We start from the raw sequence: 13,580 nt of genomic DNA, 5'->3' as shown, positions 1-13,580 counted from the left end.
ACACTATACATACAGGAAAATAAATGTTGTTGGTTCAAGATTAACTCACATACAGAGCAAAAAAACTATGGAACAGGGGCACCTGGTTGGCTGTCAGAAGAGCATGCGACTCGATCTTGAGGTCATGAGTTCAAGCCCCACACTGGGTGTAGAGATGACTTAAATAAATAAAACTTGAAAAACCTACAGAACACCTGCTGTCTGGGGAAGCTCGTTCACCATAAAAATGGGGGATGTAAAAAAAAAAACCATATTGTAACAGTGGTAGAGTGAACTAAGTGAATGACAAGGCATGACAGTACATGGGGACTTGATCCCAAAAGGCCACATTGGTGAATAGGAAGGGTGGAAATTCAGTTTAAGAACCAATATGAAAGAACTGAATTAACAGGCATCAGACCTATTCTCTAGTCCTGGTTTCATAGTCATCTAGCTGTGACAAGTAACGACCCTCAGGACCTCAGCTTCCTCATCTCTAAAACAGGTTAGAATTAAGTAATCTAAATCTTACCAGCTCTTAACATTGTTTGCTGGTTCTATAGCTGTTACGCTTTCCCATACATTTGAATTTAAAAACTGCGGTGCCCTGCATATTTAAGGCTGTAAGAGTGGATATATGTGGATAAATATTCTCTGTCCTTCAACATCCTCAAGGAACAAAGACTATTTTGGGTTCGGGAATATTTATTCATCAAAGGAGGATAGAATGGTTAAGTGTTTTATCGGGAGAGTTAGCAAACTCAGAACTTTCTCTTAGCTGTATTGTACTAATCCACTCTGCCAGGTAGTAGTTATGGAAAAGAATACTTGGGGAGTAAATCCACAACATTATGACCCAATTTTTTTTTTTTTTTTTTTTTTGCTAGTAAGGTTGCATATTTGGAACTGCCTAAGCTTTTTAAACAAGAGTCTGAAACATCAGTTGCTAGTCTTTTATAAACTTTGTTATTCTTTGTTTTGTATCAGTTTGTCAAGAATGCAATGTAGCTTTATTTCTTCCTTGAAATGTTACTTCTAACAGGCCTACTCATTTCATGTTTTCTAAGCTTTCAATTATTCTTCAGAATAAAGAAAACAGCTCATTTTAAACAAGAAGTTTATTTAAACAACAAGACGCTTGACTTGAAGGGAAAACTATCTAGGATTCATTTCTTTTAGAGTAATTTATCCCTACTTAAAGACAGATTGCCCTACATGTAACAGCTACGTACAAAAAAGTTATAAAATTGTCCTTGGTTTTACAATGATAAATGAAAAACATTAAAATTCTCCAATCGAACAAGGTATGCAAGGATTTTTATGTTGTTCTTTTTTTGTTAAACAGTGAGAGCAAAATAACTTACTGGAATATAAAGATAAGAGCTGACTGAGCATGCCACTAATGGAGAGAGGGGGTATTTTCACAGAAGCAGTATTTTCCCCCATCCCATCTCCATTTGATGTCGATCAAAACATACCATTGGCCATTTAGTTAAAAAAAAAAAAAATGCAATATGCTTGTGCACATACACAGTTACTTTATGTACAATAAAGGAATGGGGAAGGGGAAAATGAAAGAATAGAGAAAACTATACTGTAGTAGTCAGGATGTGGTGGAACCAAATTGCGGCTTTCTAATTGAGAATGTCTTCTTGGTCTGGAGGAACAGAGTTCTGGAGTAAAGTAGCAGGTTCCCTTTTTAGTAGACACCTCCTGTCTGCTGCTGGAACACATCAATTGTATCTTCATCCTCCATTTCCAACTGGCATATGAAAGAAGAAAAACAAATGGAAGGTTTGTTTTATCAGCTCTTAAGATTTGTAACTCTCGGACTTAAGTACCCCAGAAACTGCACAGGTTCCACCCAATTCCAATGTTCGTTATTGTAGACATCCTATAGGATAATGTAGCATCAGTCTTAGGTTTAAACTAATTCTTCACTTGGTCTTCCTTATATAAAGATTATAGAAAACTTAGTTTTTAGAGGCGCCTGGGTAGCGCAGTCGTTAAGCGTCTGCCTTCAGCTCAGGGCGTGATCCCGGTGTTATGGGATCTAGTCCCACATCAGGCTCCTCCGCTGGGAGCCTGCTTCTTCCTCTCCTACTCCCCTGCTGTGTTCTCTCTCGCGCTGGCTGTCTCTCTGTCACATAAATGAATAAAAATCTTAAAAAAAAAAAAAAAAAGAAAACTTAGTTTTTATATGAAAAAGCTGGGGAGCACCTGGTGGCTTAGTCGGTTAAGCATCTGTCTTTGGCTCAGGTCATGATCCCAGGGTTCTGGGATCAAGGTCAGCATTGGGCTCTCTGCTCGGCGGGGAGTCTGCTTCTCCCTCTCCTTCTGCCCCTCCTCCCTGCTTGTGCACCCTCTCTCAAATAAATAAATAAAATCTTAAAAATTAAGAATTTTAAGTGAAAAAGCTGAATATGTGCATGAGTTAAGTCACCTCACTTTTAATTACTGAAAATAAAAATGGTATAAAAATGATAAATTTATCATAATGATAAAAATAAAATAAATGATATAAAGAAAAAAGAAATAAGAATGGAATGTGTTAAGGATCTCACTGCAATGTTGTTTAGATGAGCAAAAGACTGGAAATAACCTAGATATCAATAAAAACTCAAAGAAATGTGGTACACTCTTAACATGAAATACCACATAGATTTACATGTTCAGAAATAGAACTATCCCTAAGATACAATATTAGGCTAAAAATAAATTTAAAAACTAGGTAGCAGAGTGCCTGGGTGGCTCAATCAGTTGGGCATCGGACTCTTAATTTCAGCTTGGGTCATGATCTCAGGGTTGTGAGTGAGATCCAACCCCGAGGTGGGCTCAGGGCTCAACACAGAGTCCACCGGGATTCCCTCTCCCCCTTTTCCCTTTCCCCTTCCCTCTGCTCATGGTCAATAAATGAAATGAAATGAAATGTTAAAAAAAAAAAAAAAAAAGACAACAAAAGTGGTTTACAAATATAGTAGGTATACAAATATAGTAGGACTATGTTTGTATTTCTAAAGTGTGTGTGCACACAAAGCATGAATGGATCCTGGCATGTGCACGAAGCACAGCAGTTAGCTCTGTGCATAAGGGAAGGGATATGTGTAAGGACAGACTTACTAAAAAACTACTTGAAATTTTAAACTGCTACTCACAAACTAAGTTTGCAAGGCTCACTACCCACATATTACACATAAAACAATCATCCTTTCTACCAGAGTAGAAAAATCTTGGTCATACGGCAGCGCTGTAAAATAAATAACCTCTGTAACAGTTTATTATGCTGATAATTACCCTCAAAAAATTATGTTCTAAAAACTGGTAATGGGGGGGGGGACAAGAACCCTGGGTACCTAAAGACAAGGAAGGGAATCATTTCTAACAAAGTTCAAATACACTAAAAGTAGGACTGGGGCATTAAAAGGTTAATGACTAAGTCTCAATTCCCTCTTTTGTAAAATGAAATAGCGTTCAGTTATCAGAATTAAATGAGTCAAAGAGAGTATTTAACAAAAAGGTGGGCACATAATTATATTACTATTAAAACTGGTCGTTAAGATGTTCTAATTTATCATAATTCTTCTATTTAAGAAACATTGGGAGAATAATTCTAAAATGAATCAATTTCATTCTACAGTAAATGCAATTTTAAATATTCAAAGGAGTTAAATTCCACATTTAAGGTAAAGATTTTATAATGCAGTTCTGAACAAATCCTCCTCACAGTTTAGTATTTGCAGCCAGCAACGTAGAGACAAGAACTTGTTTTTGGTGGTGGGCGAGAGCATCAAAAGACAGCAAATACATTCTAAACATCCGAGTTTAGCATAATAGGTTTTTATTCTTTTTAAACCATCAAAACATGTCTTCAGCCTATCTACTAAAATAAAACCCCGGGGATGTTACATTTTATAGTGAAACTTGAAATGCCTTCAAAGTATAGAAGAGTTTTTCCTGTCTCTCATTCACCAACAGAATTCAGCTCCTCCTTGTGGCTACCTTCTCTAACTGCTTCCTAGAGACATCACAGGAAATTACTTCAAAATACTCTTCCTTCAATTACAACCCAGACACTTCAAATTTTTTAAGATTATCAACAAAACCACAACCAGGATGGGCTGCTTCACTCATACTATATTTATCACTTTCTAGTTTTTATGGACTGATAAATTCAAAAGTAGAAGGGCCCCAATTTAAACTTCCATCAAAATATTTTTTCCCCAAACTACAAGTCTTAAGTGGAACCTGAGAGGGTAAAAAGAAACAAACAGCTTCTGCCATAGAAGACCGACCGCCCAGCTGATCCCTTAGGAAGTGACATGTCAAGAGATAAAGGGCTCAGATAGTGTCACCTTTTGCAGGCTTTGGAAAACCACCTATTTTCAAGAATCCTCCTGATCAAGCTAAACCATCAAGAGACTTCCAGTTAGAGCCCCAAGATCCCTTTAGTTCACAAGGACAAGTAAAAGAGAATTCAGCATAAGAAGTGAAAATGCTCAGGATCAACAGCCAAACAATCACCTGTGGGGGAACACGGAGTACGATCAAGAGCTGTAGCGACAAAAATAGCATTCTGAATTATTTTCTCCAAATAATGCTGGCAATAGGAAAGAATAGATTAAACTAAATGATCTGTCAGCTTTACAAAATGGTAACTGGATATTTAAAACCCGTTGACATTTCCTGAAGAAATACTAATATTCATGAGAGTTTAGAGTTTTGAACTCTGGTGAAAAACTAGATTCCAATGTCTAAAAGTTTACAAATAAAAACAAGGCTGTTGAGCAAATTACAAAACACACTGACTTTTCTAGTTAGCATAGAGAGATTTTTACCTGTGCAGGTGTGTCTGTTTCATTGATTGGCTGCCCATCAAATCGGAATCTGATCTGCCTCATTGACAAACCCTACAAGAGAGTTAAAAGCAGTAAGAATGCAAAGAAACATTAAGAACTAAAATTATATGCATATTTAGCCATAAATATATTAAAAGACAAACCTAAGTAAATGATCATCAACATGTTAACATTTCTACATGGGTAAAAAGATTTGGCATGACTTTCACTTTCTTTGAACTGTGGACTTCTTCGGAAAAATGACTTTTTTTTTTTAAAGATTTTATTTCTTTGAGAGAGAGAGAACAAGCTGGGGGAGGAACAGAGGGAGAGAGAGAAGCAGACTCCCGGCTAAGCAGGGAGGCTGACACTGGCTGACTCAGGGCTCGATCGTTGGATTCCAGGATCATGACCTAAGCCGAAGGGAGATGCTTAAATGACTGACCCACTCAGAGGACCCCAAAAATGATCTTTTTTTAAAAAAAAGGTCTTTTTTAGGGGTGCCCAGGTGGCTCAGTTGGTTAAGCAGCCAACTCTTGATTTCAGCTCAGGTCACGATCTCAGGGTGATGAGATCGAGCCCCAGTAAGCACAAAGTCTACTTGAGATTCTCTCCCCCTCTCCCTCTCAAATAAATAAATCTTTAAAATAAAACAAACAGGGGCGCCTGGGTAGCGCAGTCGTTAAAGCGTCTGCCTTCGGCTCAGGGCGTGATCCTGGCGATCCGGGATCGAGTCCCACATCAGGCTCTTCCGCTATGAGCCTGCTTCTTCCTCTCCCACTCCCCCTGCTGTGTTCCCTCTCTCGCTGGCTGTCTCTCTGTCACATAAATAAATAAAATCTTTAAAAAAATAAAAATAAAAATAAAAAATAAAACAAACAAACAAAGGTCGTTTTAGAGCAGTGCAGAGCATGCGGGGTGTGGGGTGCATTGCATCTAAGCCCCGGGCGCCCTGCCTGCTGTGGCCCTGGGGTCTGAGGGTGGGCGCCACCAGGACACTGCACACCAGCTCCGCTCTGCTCTCCAGAATCCTAGAATAGTTCGTCCATGTCTTTGAAAAGAAGCAGCTCACAAAACCAAGGGCTAACCCGTCCACTGAATGTTGAGCAGAGCTTGACTTTCCACCAGTTAATGCCTTAGCTCTGAGTGTGTAAATTCACAAACATGAATGGATAACAAGAGAAAACGGTATTGGAACAGTGGAATCAGCAATTTTGCAAAGAAGCTTTGGGAGATGTTGTTTACTATAGTCTGCCTGAAGTTGGGACAAAACTGAACAAACAAGGTTGGCTGATCAAGATAGCAGATAATCCTTCAGAACTGGATGAATTAATGAGTGAAGAAGCACATGAGAAATACATAAAGTCTACTGAGTGAAAATGGAACCCCTAAATAAACTAGTATGAAACAACAACAAAACAAAAAGGTTGTTTTAAAAAAGCTGTACTCCTTGGAGACCACAGCTACTCCAAGCTTGAGTAGAACATAGCTTGAGTCACACTGCATTTAAAATGAGTTAGAAAGATACTGAAATTTGAAGTAACATGTATGGACAGCAACGTTCTTCCATGCATATTAAAGAACTCTCCAAAAGGGAAAAAAACTTCACTCTCAACAATGAAAACTGGAAGTCACCTAAATAAATGTAATGATTAAAATTTTGCCTTAAAGCTATTTAACCTTCATTTCTATCCAAACAATTCCTATCACCAAGCAAGAGTTACCTATGTCCCAACCCAGCACAATGTTAGGCACACCACAAGAATTCAACAAGTTCTTACCCTTGGGTAACCAACATTTCCACCACAACTGTCTTAAAAACCATCCATAAGCACGTAAGCTTAAAACTGTGGAATACCTCAAAAGAACCACCAGCATTTTAAATTCCTTCTTAGTACTTACCCAGACCAGCAATAATTATTTGTCCACCTCTCACTAAAAAGCAAGCTCCAAGAGGGACAAGAACCTAAAACAGTCTTGGTTATACTGTATTCCTTGCACACAGTAGGTACTCATGGATATGTTACTGATGGAATAAATGGATGAGAGGCAATATCTACCTTACCATGCTTCATTTTATTTAAAAATCTAAAGCTACTAAGTTGAGGAGCAGCTTTATTACAAAAAGGGAATTTTAAAATTACATTACAGAGTTCAGCTTCAAGAAATTTTTATATGTATTTAAGGAGATAAATGAGCCTAAGCATGCCCCTTCTGCAAACAAGACTCCAATGTTTTACTAATCATTACCTACCTGACGCAGGGGTGGGGAAAAGGGGAAAGGAGCAGAGCAGCAAAGCTGGTAACTGCAGCCAAATGAAGACAAGATCAGAAAATAAAGAATCTTTGGAGATATGCTGTGAATATATTAACTGGAAAAAGAGCTTTATAGAAAGCATCCTACAAAAAAAAAATCACTCCTGTATCATACTTAAATCACAAACTGTAATTATTGTTACACAAATCCCTGCTTCAACTTAACTGAGTTCCTAGGACTAGAATATTGAAACAAAGTGCTCAATATTTATCCACCTGTATTCCTTTATTTAACATGGAATCATTAAGTCTGTCTTAAAACTACCTCTAACATGAAAATCGTATTACCTTCCTTTAAAACTCTAGTCTGTGACACATACCACTTTCAGACCAGCCTTTGTCTTGAGAATACAAATGATTCCCAGACCCGATAGGGGACATCCACAACCTTAATTCATTCCTCATGAAATCCAAATTTCATTTCTGATTATGCAAAGCAACCATGAATTAAATGCCAAGCCATTAACCACTAATTATACATCTGCAGACACTCCATTGAAGACCCATCACTTTAACAAAATACTAAGCCATATGCTGGGTTTTTCCTCTACTATATCCACTAGTAAGGTCCTAAGGTCAATGGCATGGCTGCTCAAAACAAGAGGGGGAAAAACACAAGGCCAGAACACGCAGCATATTCCTTTATTACTACCTGTTTGCATGCTTTTCCTTATCAATAAAATGGTTTATTTTGCTACAGACCAAAAGTCCAAAATTCAGGAGACTTGCCTTTCAGATTCCATAAATCATGTAAATTCAAACAATGAATTTACATTAAACCAGTATTTGGGTTCCACTTCTGAGTAAATCTCATCTCTGAGCTTTAGCTTCAGAGTTCTGCCACAGAAGAGCTGTGTGAGGTTATCTCTTTGGATCCCTATTTCTTCATTTCGCAAAAATGAACTGGACTAAACCAGTGAATCAGTCTGGGCTCTCTGAAGCCACTTTTTTTTCCATGAAATAATCTGTTACAGTAAATGCACACTAGAATGGAACAGTATGCCCTCACCCAAAAGCTATATGGCTGACAAAGTGGGCAAACTCAATTTCACACGTGAACAGAAATTTTATTTACAAACCAACCTCCGGAGGCAGTTTGAATGTTCACTATCACTTTATAAGCATTTACTGAACACACTCTTTATGTCAGGTACTGGTTTAGGTTCTAGAGAAATAGTGAACAAAAAGGTCCTATGCTCAGGTAGCTACATTTTAATGTAGAGACAAAAAAGACAGTGATCAATGCAAAAAACAAACAGTGAGAGGACCAAGTGATGGGAGCAGAAGCACTCTCAATTAATCAGAAAAGTCTTCAAAGTTAGCAATCAACCAAGAGCAGAATAAAATGGTTGAGGGCTCAGCACTATCCAAGAGAAAGAGAATGTGAGCTACATATGTAATTTTAAATTTTCTAACTGCCACATTAAAAGCAGGTAAAATTTTAATGTTTTAAATCAGTATATTAAAAATCCTTTTAACATGTAATTGACATTTGAAAAATTAAGATATTTTACTTTTCCCACCATGAGTCTACAAAATCTGGCCATGTATTGTACACTTTCCAGCACACATTAATGTGGACTAGCCATGTCTCAGGAGGTAAAGTCACACGTGGCTTGTGGCTACTGTTTTGAACAGCACAGGTTTACATAGAGAACAGAATTTGTTGATCGATTTTATAGGAATTATAAAGCAGCATCAAGGACAATCCCAAGGTTTTGACCTCCCAACTAGATGTAACATAGTGCTATTTATTCAGTGGGGACACCAGAGAAAAACATTTCTAAGAGTAACAACTGAAAAAACTCAAGAAAAACTTTATTTACATGAGTAATACACTAAATTTTAATATACCAGGAAAACCGCCAAATTCTTGATTGACCCACTAGCTCCATCTTACAGAACAATCTCTTAAGAGACAATCTGCAATATGGGATGTGCTATGTGTCTTTGTTTTTCTGGCACACAGTATATAAGCCTCAGCACATGGTAGGCATCTGATATTTATCAGATAAGTAAAAAGTTCCTTTGGGGCCCCTTCAGGCAATACAGGAAGTCTTAAATATGAACATTTTAGGATTAATAGAGGTTATCAATAGGTATGTATAATAAAATGTTAATGGTTAAACTAAGTGGTAAGCACATGGGTATTCAATGTAAAGTTTTTTCAACTTTGCTCTACATTTGACTTTCCATATTAAGTTTTGAAAAATAGGACCTTTTAAAAAAACGTAGGACTTAGGGGCGCCTGGGTGGCACAGCGGTTAAAGCGTCTGCCTTCGGCTCAGGGCGTGATCCCGGCGTTATGGGATCGAGCCCCACATCAGGCTCTTCTGCTATGAGCCTGCTTCTTTCTCTCCCACTCCCCCTGCCTGTGTTCCCTCTCTCACTGGCTGTCTCTGTCTCTGTCGAATAAATAAATAAAATCTTAAAAAAAAAAAAATGTAGGACTTAAAATCTAAAATTTAGAAACGAGAAAAGATATGCAGAGAATTTTGTTGAAAACCACTAAACCTAACCATGAGTTTCTACTTTGTAAAAGGTGTGCTATGTAAAGTTTTACAAAATGATTACCTTTTAAAATTCCCCTGTAACCTGAAGGGGCACTAGTGTTCAAATATGGAAGATGCTAGAGCAAAAATTTTTTTAGCACAAGTAGGAAGTACATATTTATTAGTTGTTTAGAGGGATTTCACCAAAATTCTTCAAATAAGAGTACACTGAAAATCATTATCTTTTAAGGAACTATAAGATTAGTTTATCTCTGAAGATAAAAGAATCATATAAGCACAGTATTCTATTATAAATAAATTAGGCATAAAATAAAGCTTAGATCTCAAAATGACGTTTATCCTCAGTTTCTTCCAAATGTCCTTAGAACTCATCCAGGAAGTCCAACTATCAGCTCAAACTCAATCTCCGAACTTCAATAAGTTTAAGTCTTACATTACTTTGAGCCTATTTTTAGGACAATTTGCAATGCAGACAACTTGTTTTAGTCTAAAAGAGTTAACTTTCCCAACTTTTATATGTTACACATTCAGAGTTGAATTAAAAAAAAAAATATTTCTGCCAGGTTATTATTGAATTAACTGATATAGGTATCAGAGTTTTTGTTATACTTGCAAAAGTCATCTTTAAAGTTGCCTCTGTATTGTTAGATTCAGCCTCACAAAAGGAAGCTTCTTTGTCTTAAACCCTGCATTCACCTCCTAGCATCTATTCATCTCTACTTCCTCTTCTTGCTGTCCATTTACTAATTTCTGCGTAAAATGCAAATATCTCTATAACACAGGAATGTTTTTGCCTGACTCAGGAGGTTAAATTTCTTGACCTCTACCATTACTTAAGAAAACATTACAATTTTACATACTTCAGGAAAATTGCAATGTTGTTAAACTCACAATTTAATTTTATTTCCAAATTGGTTTAAATGCTCAAAATAAATTGTTTTGACAGGACACAAATTTTAAATGGATTAAAAAAAAAAAAACCTGACAAGAAATTTTATCAAGTTCATTCTTACTCTTATAAAAGTAAAATCACATCCCCTCAGGAATAAACTGCGTGTTGTGACTATAATTTGATGAATTCTGGCATAGGACTAGAATCATACAGAATATTAACCAAACCATCCTAAGGGTTTTCATGAAGCATCAACATACCAAGTGTAGGATAGAACTGATATGTCAAGTATATAAGTGCATTCATTCAACCAAAGATAATTATAATATTATGCCAGGCTACTTTCTATTCTCAAAAAAATAAGGTTTGTTTTTTCTTAATAAGTTTATTGGAAGTGCATGTCAGTTCCTCACCTGTCGTTCACAATAGGCTTTCATTAGTTTACTAAGTGGTGTATGCCTCTTAATCTTAAACTGCACCACAGAACCATCCTGCCCCGCCACCTTCAAATTAATATGATCGTTGTTCTCAGTCTTGACTCCTTCCTGTTAAAAGAAAAATAAAAGTATAATTTGGAAAATGTGAAAAACAAACACCTTTTAAAAGCAGCAGCAGCCCAACTTGCTTCTGAAATCAACAGGTTTCTCATTCTGTATGATAAAAGAGTATACAGCTGTTTTTCAGCCGCTGAAATCAATCTGAGAGATGAAAAATCCTGGAGCAACGATATTAAATAGCTGTCACAGAAACAGAAAAGCAGCCTACCTACAATATCACAGCAATAACCGTGGATTTTTAAAGATGGGTCCCACTCAATTCACTGAAAGGCACTCCTGCATCTGAATTTTCTAAAATGGCATATTTTATCCCTCAAAACATGTCATTTTCCTTAAAAAGACTAAAAATAAGCATTCTTTCTCTTTATAAAGTGCTCTAAATACAAAAATCCAAAACTTGCAACTGAAAACTCATTACAACTGTCTCGTTAAAAAGTTACTAAACTCAGTTTAATAACTTATATCTCAACTACATTAAAAAAAAAAAACCAACTGAGGAATATCCTCTATTCTCTCTGAAGCAGCGGTTATTAATAACTGAGAACCACAATTCATGTTCGCCTCTATTAGCAGCCTCACTTTTGTTTATTTTCAGTTAAGAGCTCTTACTCTCCCCTCCCCTTTGTTGTCATGGGTCAAATGCAGTTTTCTTCCAAGTCTTCCTTGTAGATTTCCACCCAACTGAAGTTCACCAAAATCAAGGGCTGATGGAATTCTGCAGCCCCCAAGTCACTTCATAAAGGAAGAGGTAGGGGGTGTCACAGAACAAACCCTACGAAAGCCCCGTGTGCCAGGAAGAAGTGTGTGCCTTAGTCCTCACGGGAAGAGCCTCCCGGTGCCTCAAAACCCGCGTTAAAAAGTTAAGCCCTACCAAGTCTTTCTGCTCGCACCTCTGCCTCCAACTTCTCGAAACTGCATGGTCTCCGCAGGTTAGGGGTGATCTGGCACCCAGGGAAAAGCCCCTGCCCAGCCCCCTGGAGACCCCGAAGCCGGGAAAGTGGGAAATACTCCCCGGGATTCCCCGAACCCCCGGCCCCTCACAACGGCCCGATGGGGAACCCATCGGCAGCCCATTGATTCTCCTCGAGCCCTCGCCAGGCCAGCGCGGCGCGGGGCAGGGGTCCCTAGATGCCCGCAGCCCCCCATCCCTGAAGGGGAATCCCGAGGCGGAGGGAACTCCCCGCCACCGCGGAGGCGGCAACACCCGTCGCGGCCCGGCGCGGGGTCCGCGGAGGGTGGGGACACCGCGCGCCCTAACGCCCCTTCGCACGCGCGCCCGGTCGGCCGGGCCCGAGGAGCTCCGCTCGCGGCCGGTGGGCCCGCGGGCGTCCGCGATCCGCCCGCCCTACTCGCGCCCGGCGCGCACTCCGAGGCGGCCGGGGGCGGGGGAGGGTGGCGGGGCCTCCTCCGGCGCGGGAGGGAGGAAGAGGGGAGGGAGGAAAATGGCGCGGAGCGCCCGGGCCTGAGCCGCGGCCAGCCCCGTGGGGGGCCCAGGAAGGCGCGGGGAGCCCGCGGCGGGCTCGGGCCGGACTCCGGCCCGCGCCGTGACCCCGACCGCGCGGCGACCCGAGGAAGCCGGCGCCGAGCTCACCTTGGGCTTTTCGTCGGCCATGGCGAGCGCCGGAGTCTCCTCAGCTGCCGCTTCACAAAAGAGGTACCAGGTCCGCACCGAACGAGCACACAAGCAGCACCAGGAGCGGCAGAAGAAGGAGGCGGCAGCGGTGGAGGAGGGAGAGGGCGCGCGCACGTCGTGCGCTCCCTCCCCCCACCCTGCGTGCGCGAGCACGAGCCGCCGGGGCTTCCCATTGGTTGCCGCCTCGCGGGAGCGCGCAACGCTTACATAACCACCCCCACCCCCCGCCTCGCACCGCCCCAGCCTGGGCCCGGCGCCCGCCAGGCCGGCGGGAAGAGGCGCGGACACGCGCACCCGGCCCGCCGCGGGGGCGCGCCTGGCTCTGGGCGGGGCTGTATTGTCCTCCTTCTGTGGTGGAGCTTAATCAAAATGGCTTCCAGCTGGTCCTCGGTGGGGACGAGGAGGCTTGAGGCCTAGACGTGAGACTCAGGCTGGGGAAGGCAGACTGACTAGAGGAGGAAGAGGGAGACTAAGTCAAAGCCCCAGCATGAGGGTCTGGGGAAAAAACCCTCTTGTTTGGTGGCCCAAATGTAGCTTTCCACATGGTTGGAGGAACATCACACTCAGCCTCTCATCCTTTGAATTTTAAAGCTTCAGCCTCAACCCGCTTCCCACCGGGCTCTTGCCTCAGTGCGGGGGCTTCTTGCTTCTTGCTGGTAAACCCATACTTTGCTAGCTGAGGAAAAATGTTCATCCTACAAACTCCTTACTCATGGCCTGGCTCCCAACCTCCAAGAGGAAACAGGATCCGTCAGAGTGAACCTCCCAATATCGAGCTTCCAAACCAATGGGCCAGGTTAAAAAATAGAAGTAGGTCCCTCCTGTCTTAGGAACAATCCTGACTTAAGTGCAGTG

At 40.7% G+C, this 13,580-nt stretch overlaps 1 protein-coding gene and 1 long non-coding RNA gene across 2 annotated transcripts in view; one reads left to right on the top strand and one right to left on the bottom strand.

Annotated features, from left to right (window-relative positions):
* LOC123802945 (uncharacterized) overlaps positions 1–13,580 on the top strand; it is a 48,404-nt gene that overhangs the window by 27,209 nt on the left and 7,615 nt on the right. The window lies entirely within an intron of this gene.
* SUMO2 (small ubiquitin like modifier 2) lies at positions 1,080–12,867 on the bottom strand. Its single transcript, XM_045814213.2, has 4 exons — positions 12,684–12,867; positions 10,949–11,080; positions 4,815–4,886; positions 1,080–1,741 (listed from the first exon to the last, which is right to left on the bottom strand). The coding sequence occupies exons 1-4, from the start codon at positions 12,702–12,704 to the stop codon at positions 1,679–1,681; spliced, it is 288 nt and encodes a 95-aa protein (XP_045670169.1). The 5' UTR covers positions 12,705–12,867; the 3' UTR covers positions 1,080–1,678.

This window comes from Ursus americanus, chromosome 23, assembly GCF_024610735.1.
Source record: "Ursus americanus isolate L20-20 chromosome 23, mUrsAme1.1.p, whole genome shotgun sequence".
NCBI lineage: Eukaryota > Metazoa > Chordata > Mammalia > Carnivora > Ursidae > Ursus > Ursus americanus.
Note: the sequence above shows the minus strand (reverse complement) of the source record. Positions and strands in the feature narration are given on the sequence as shown.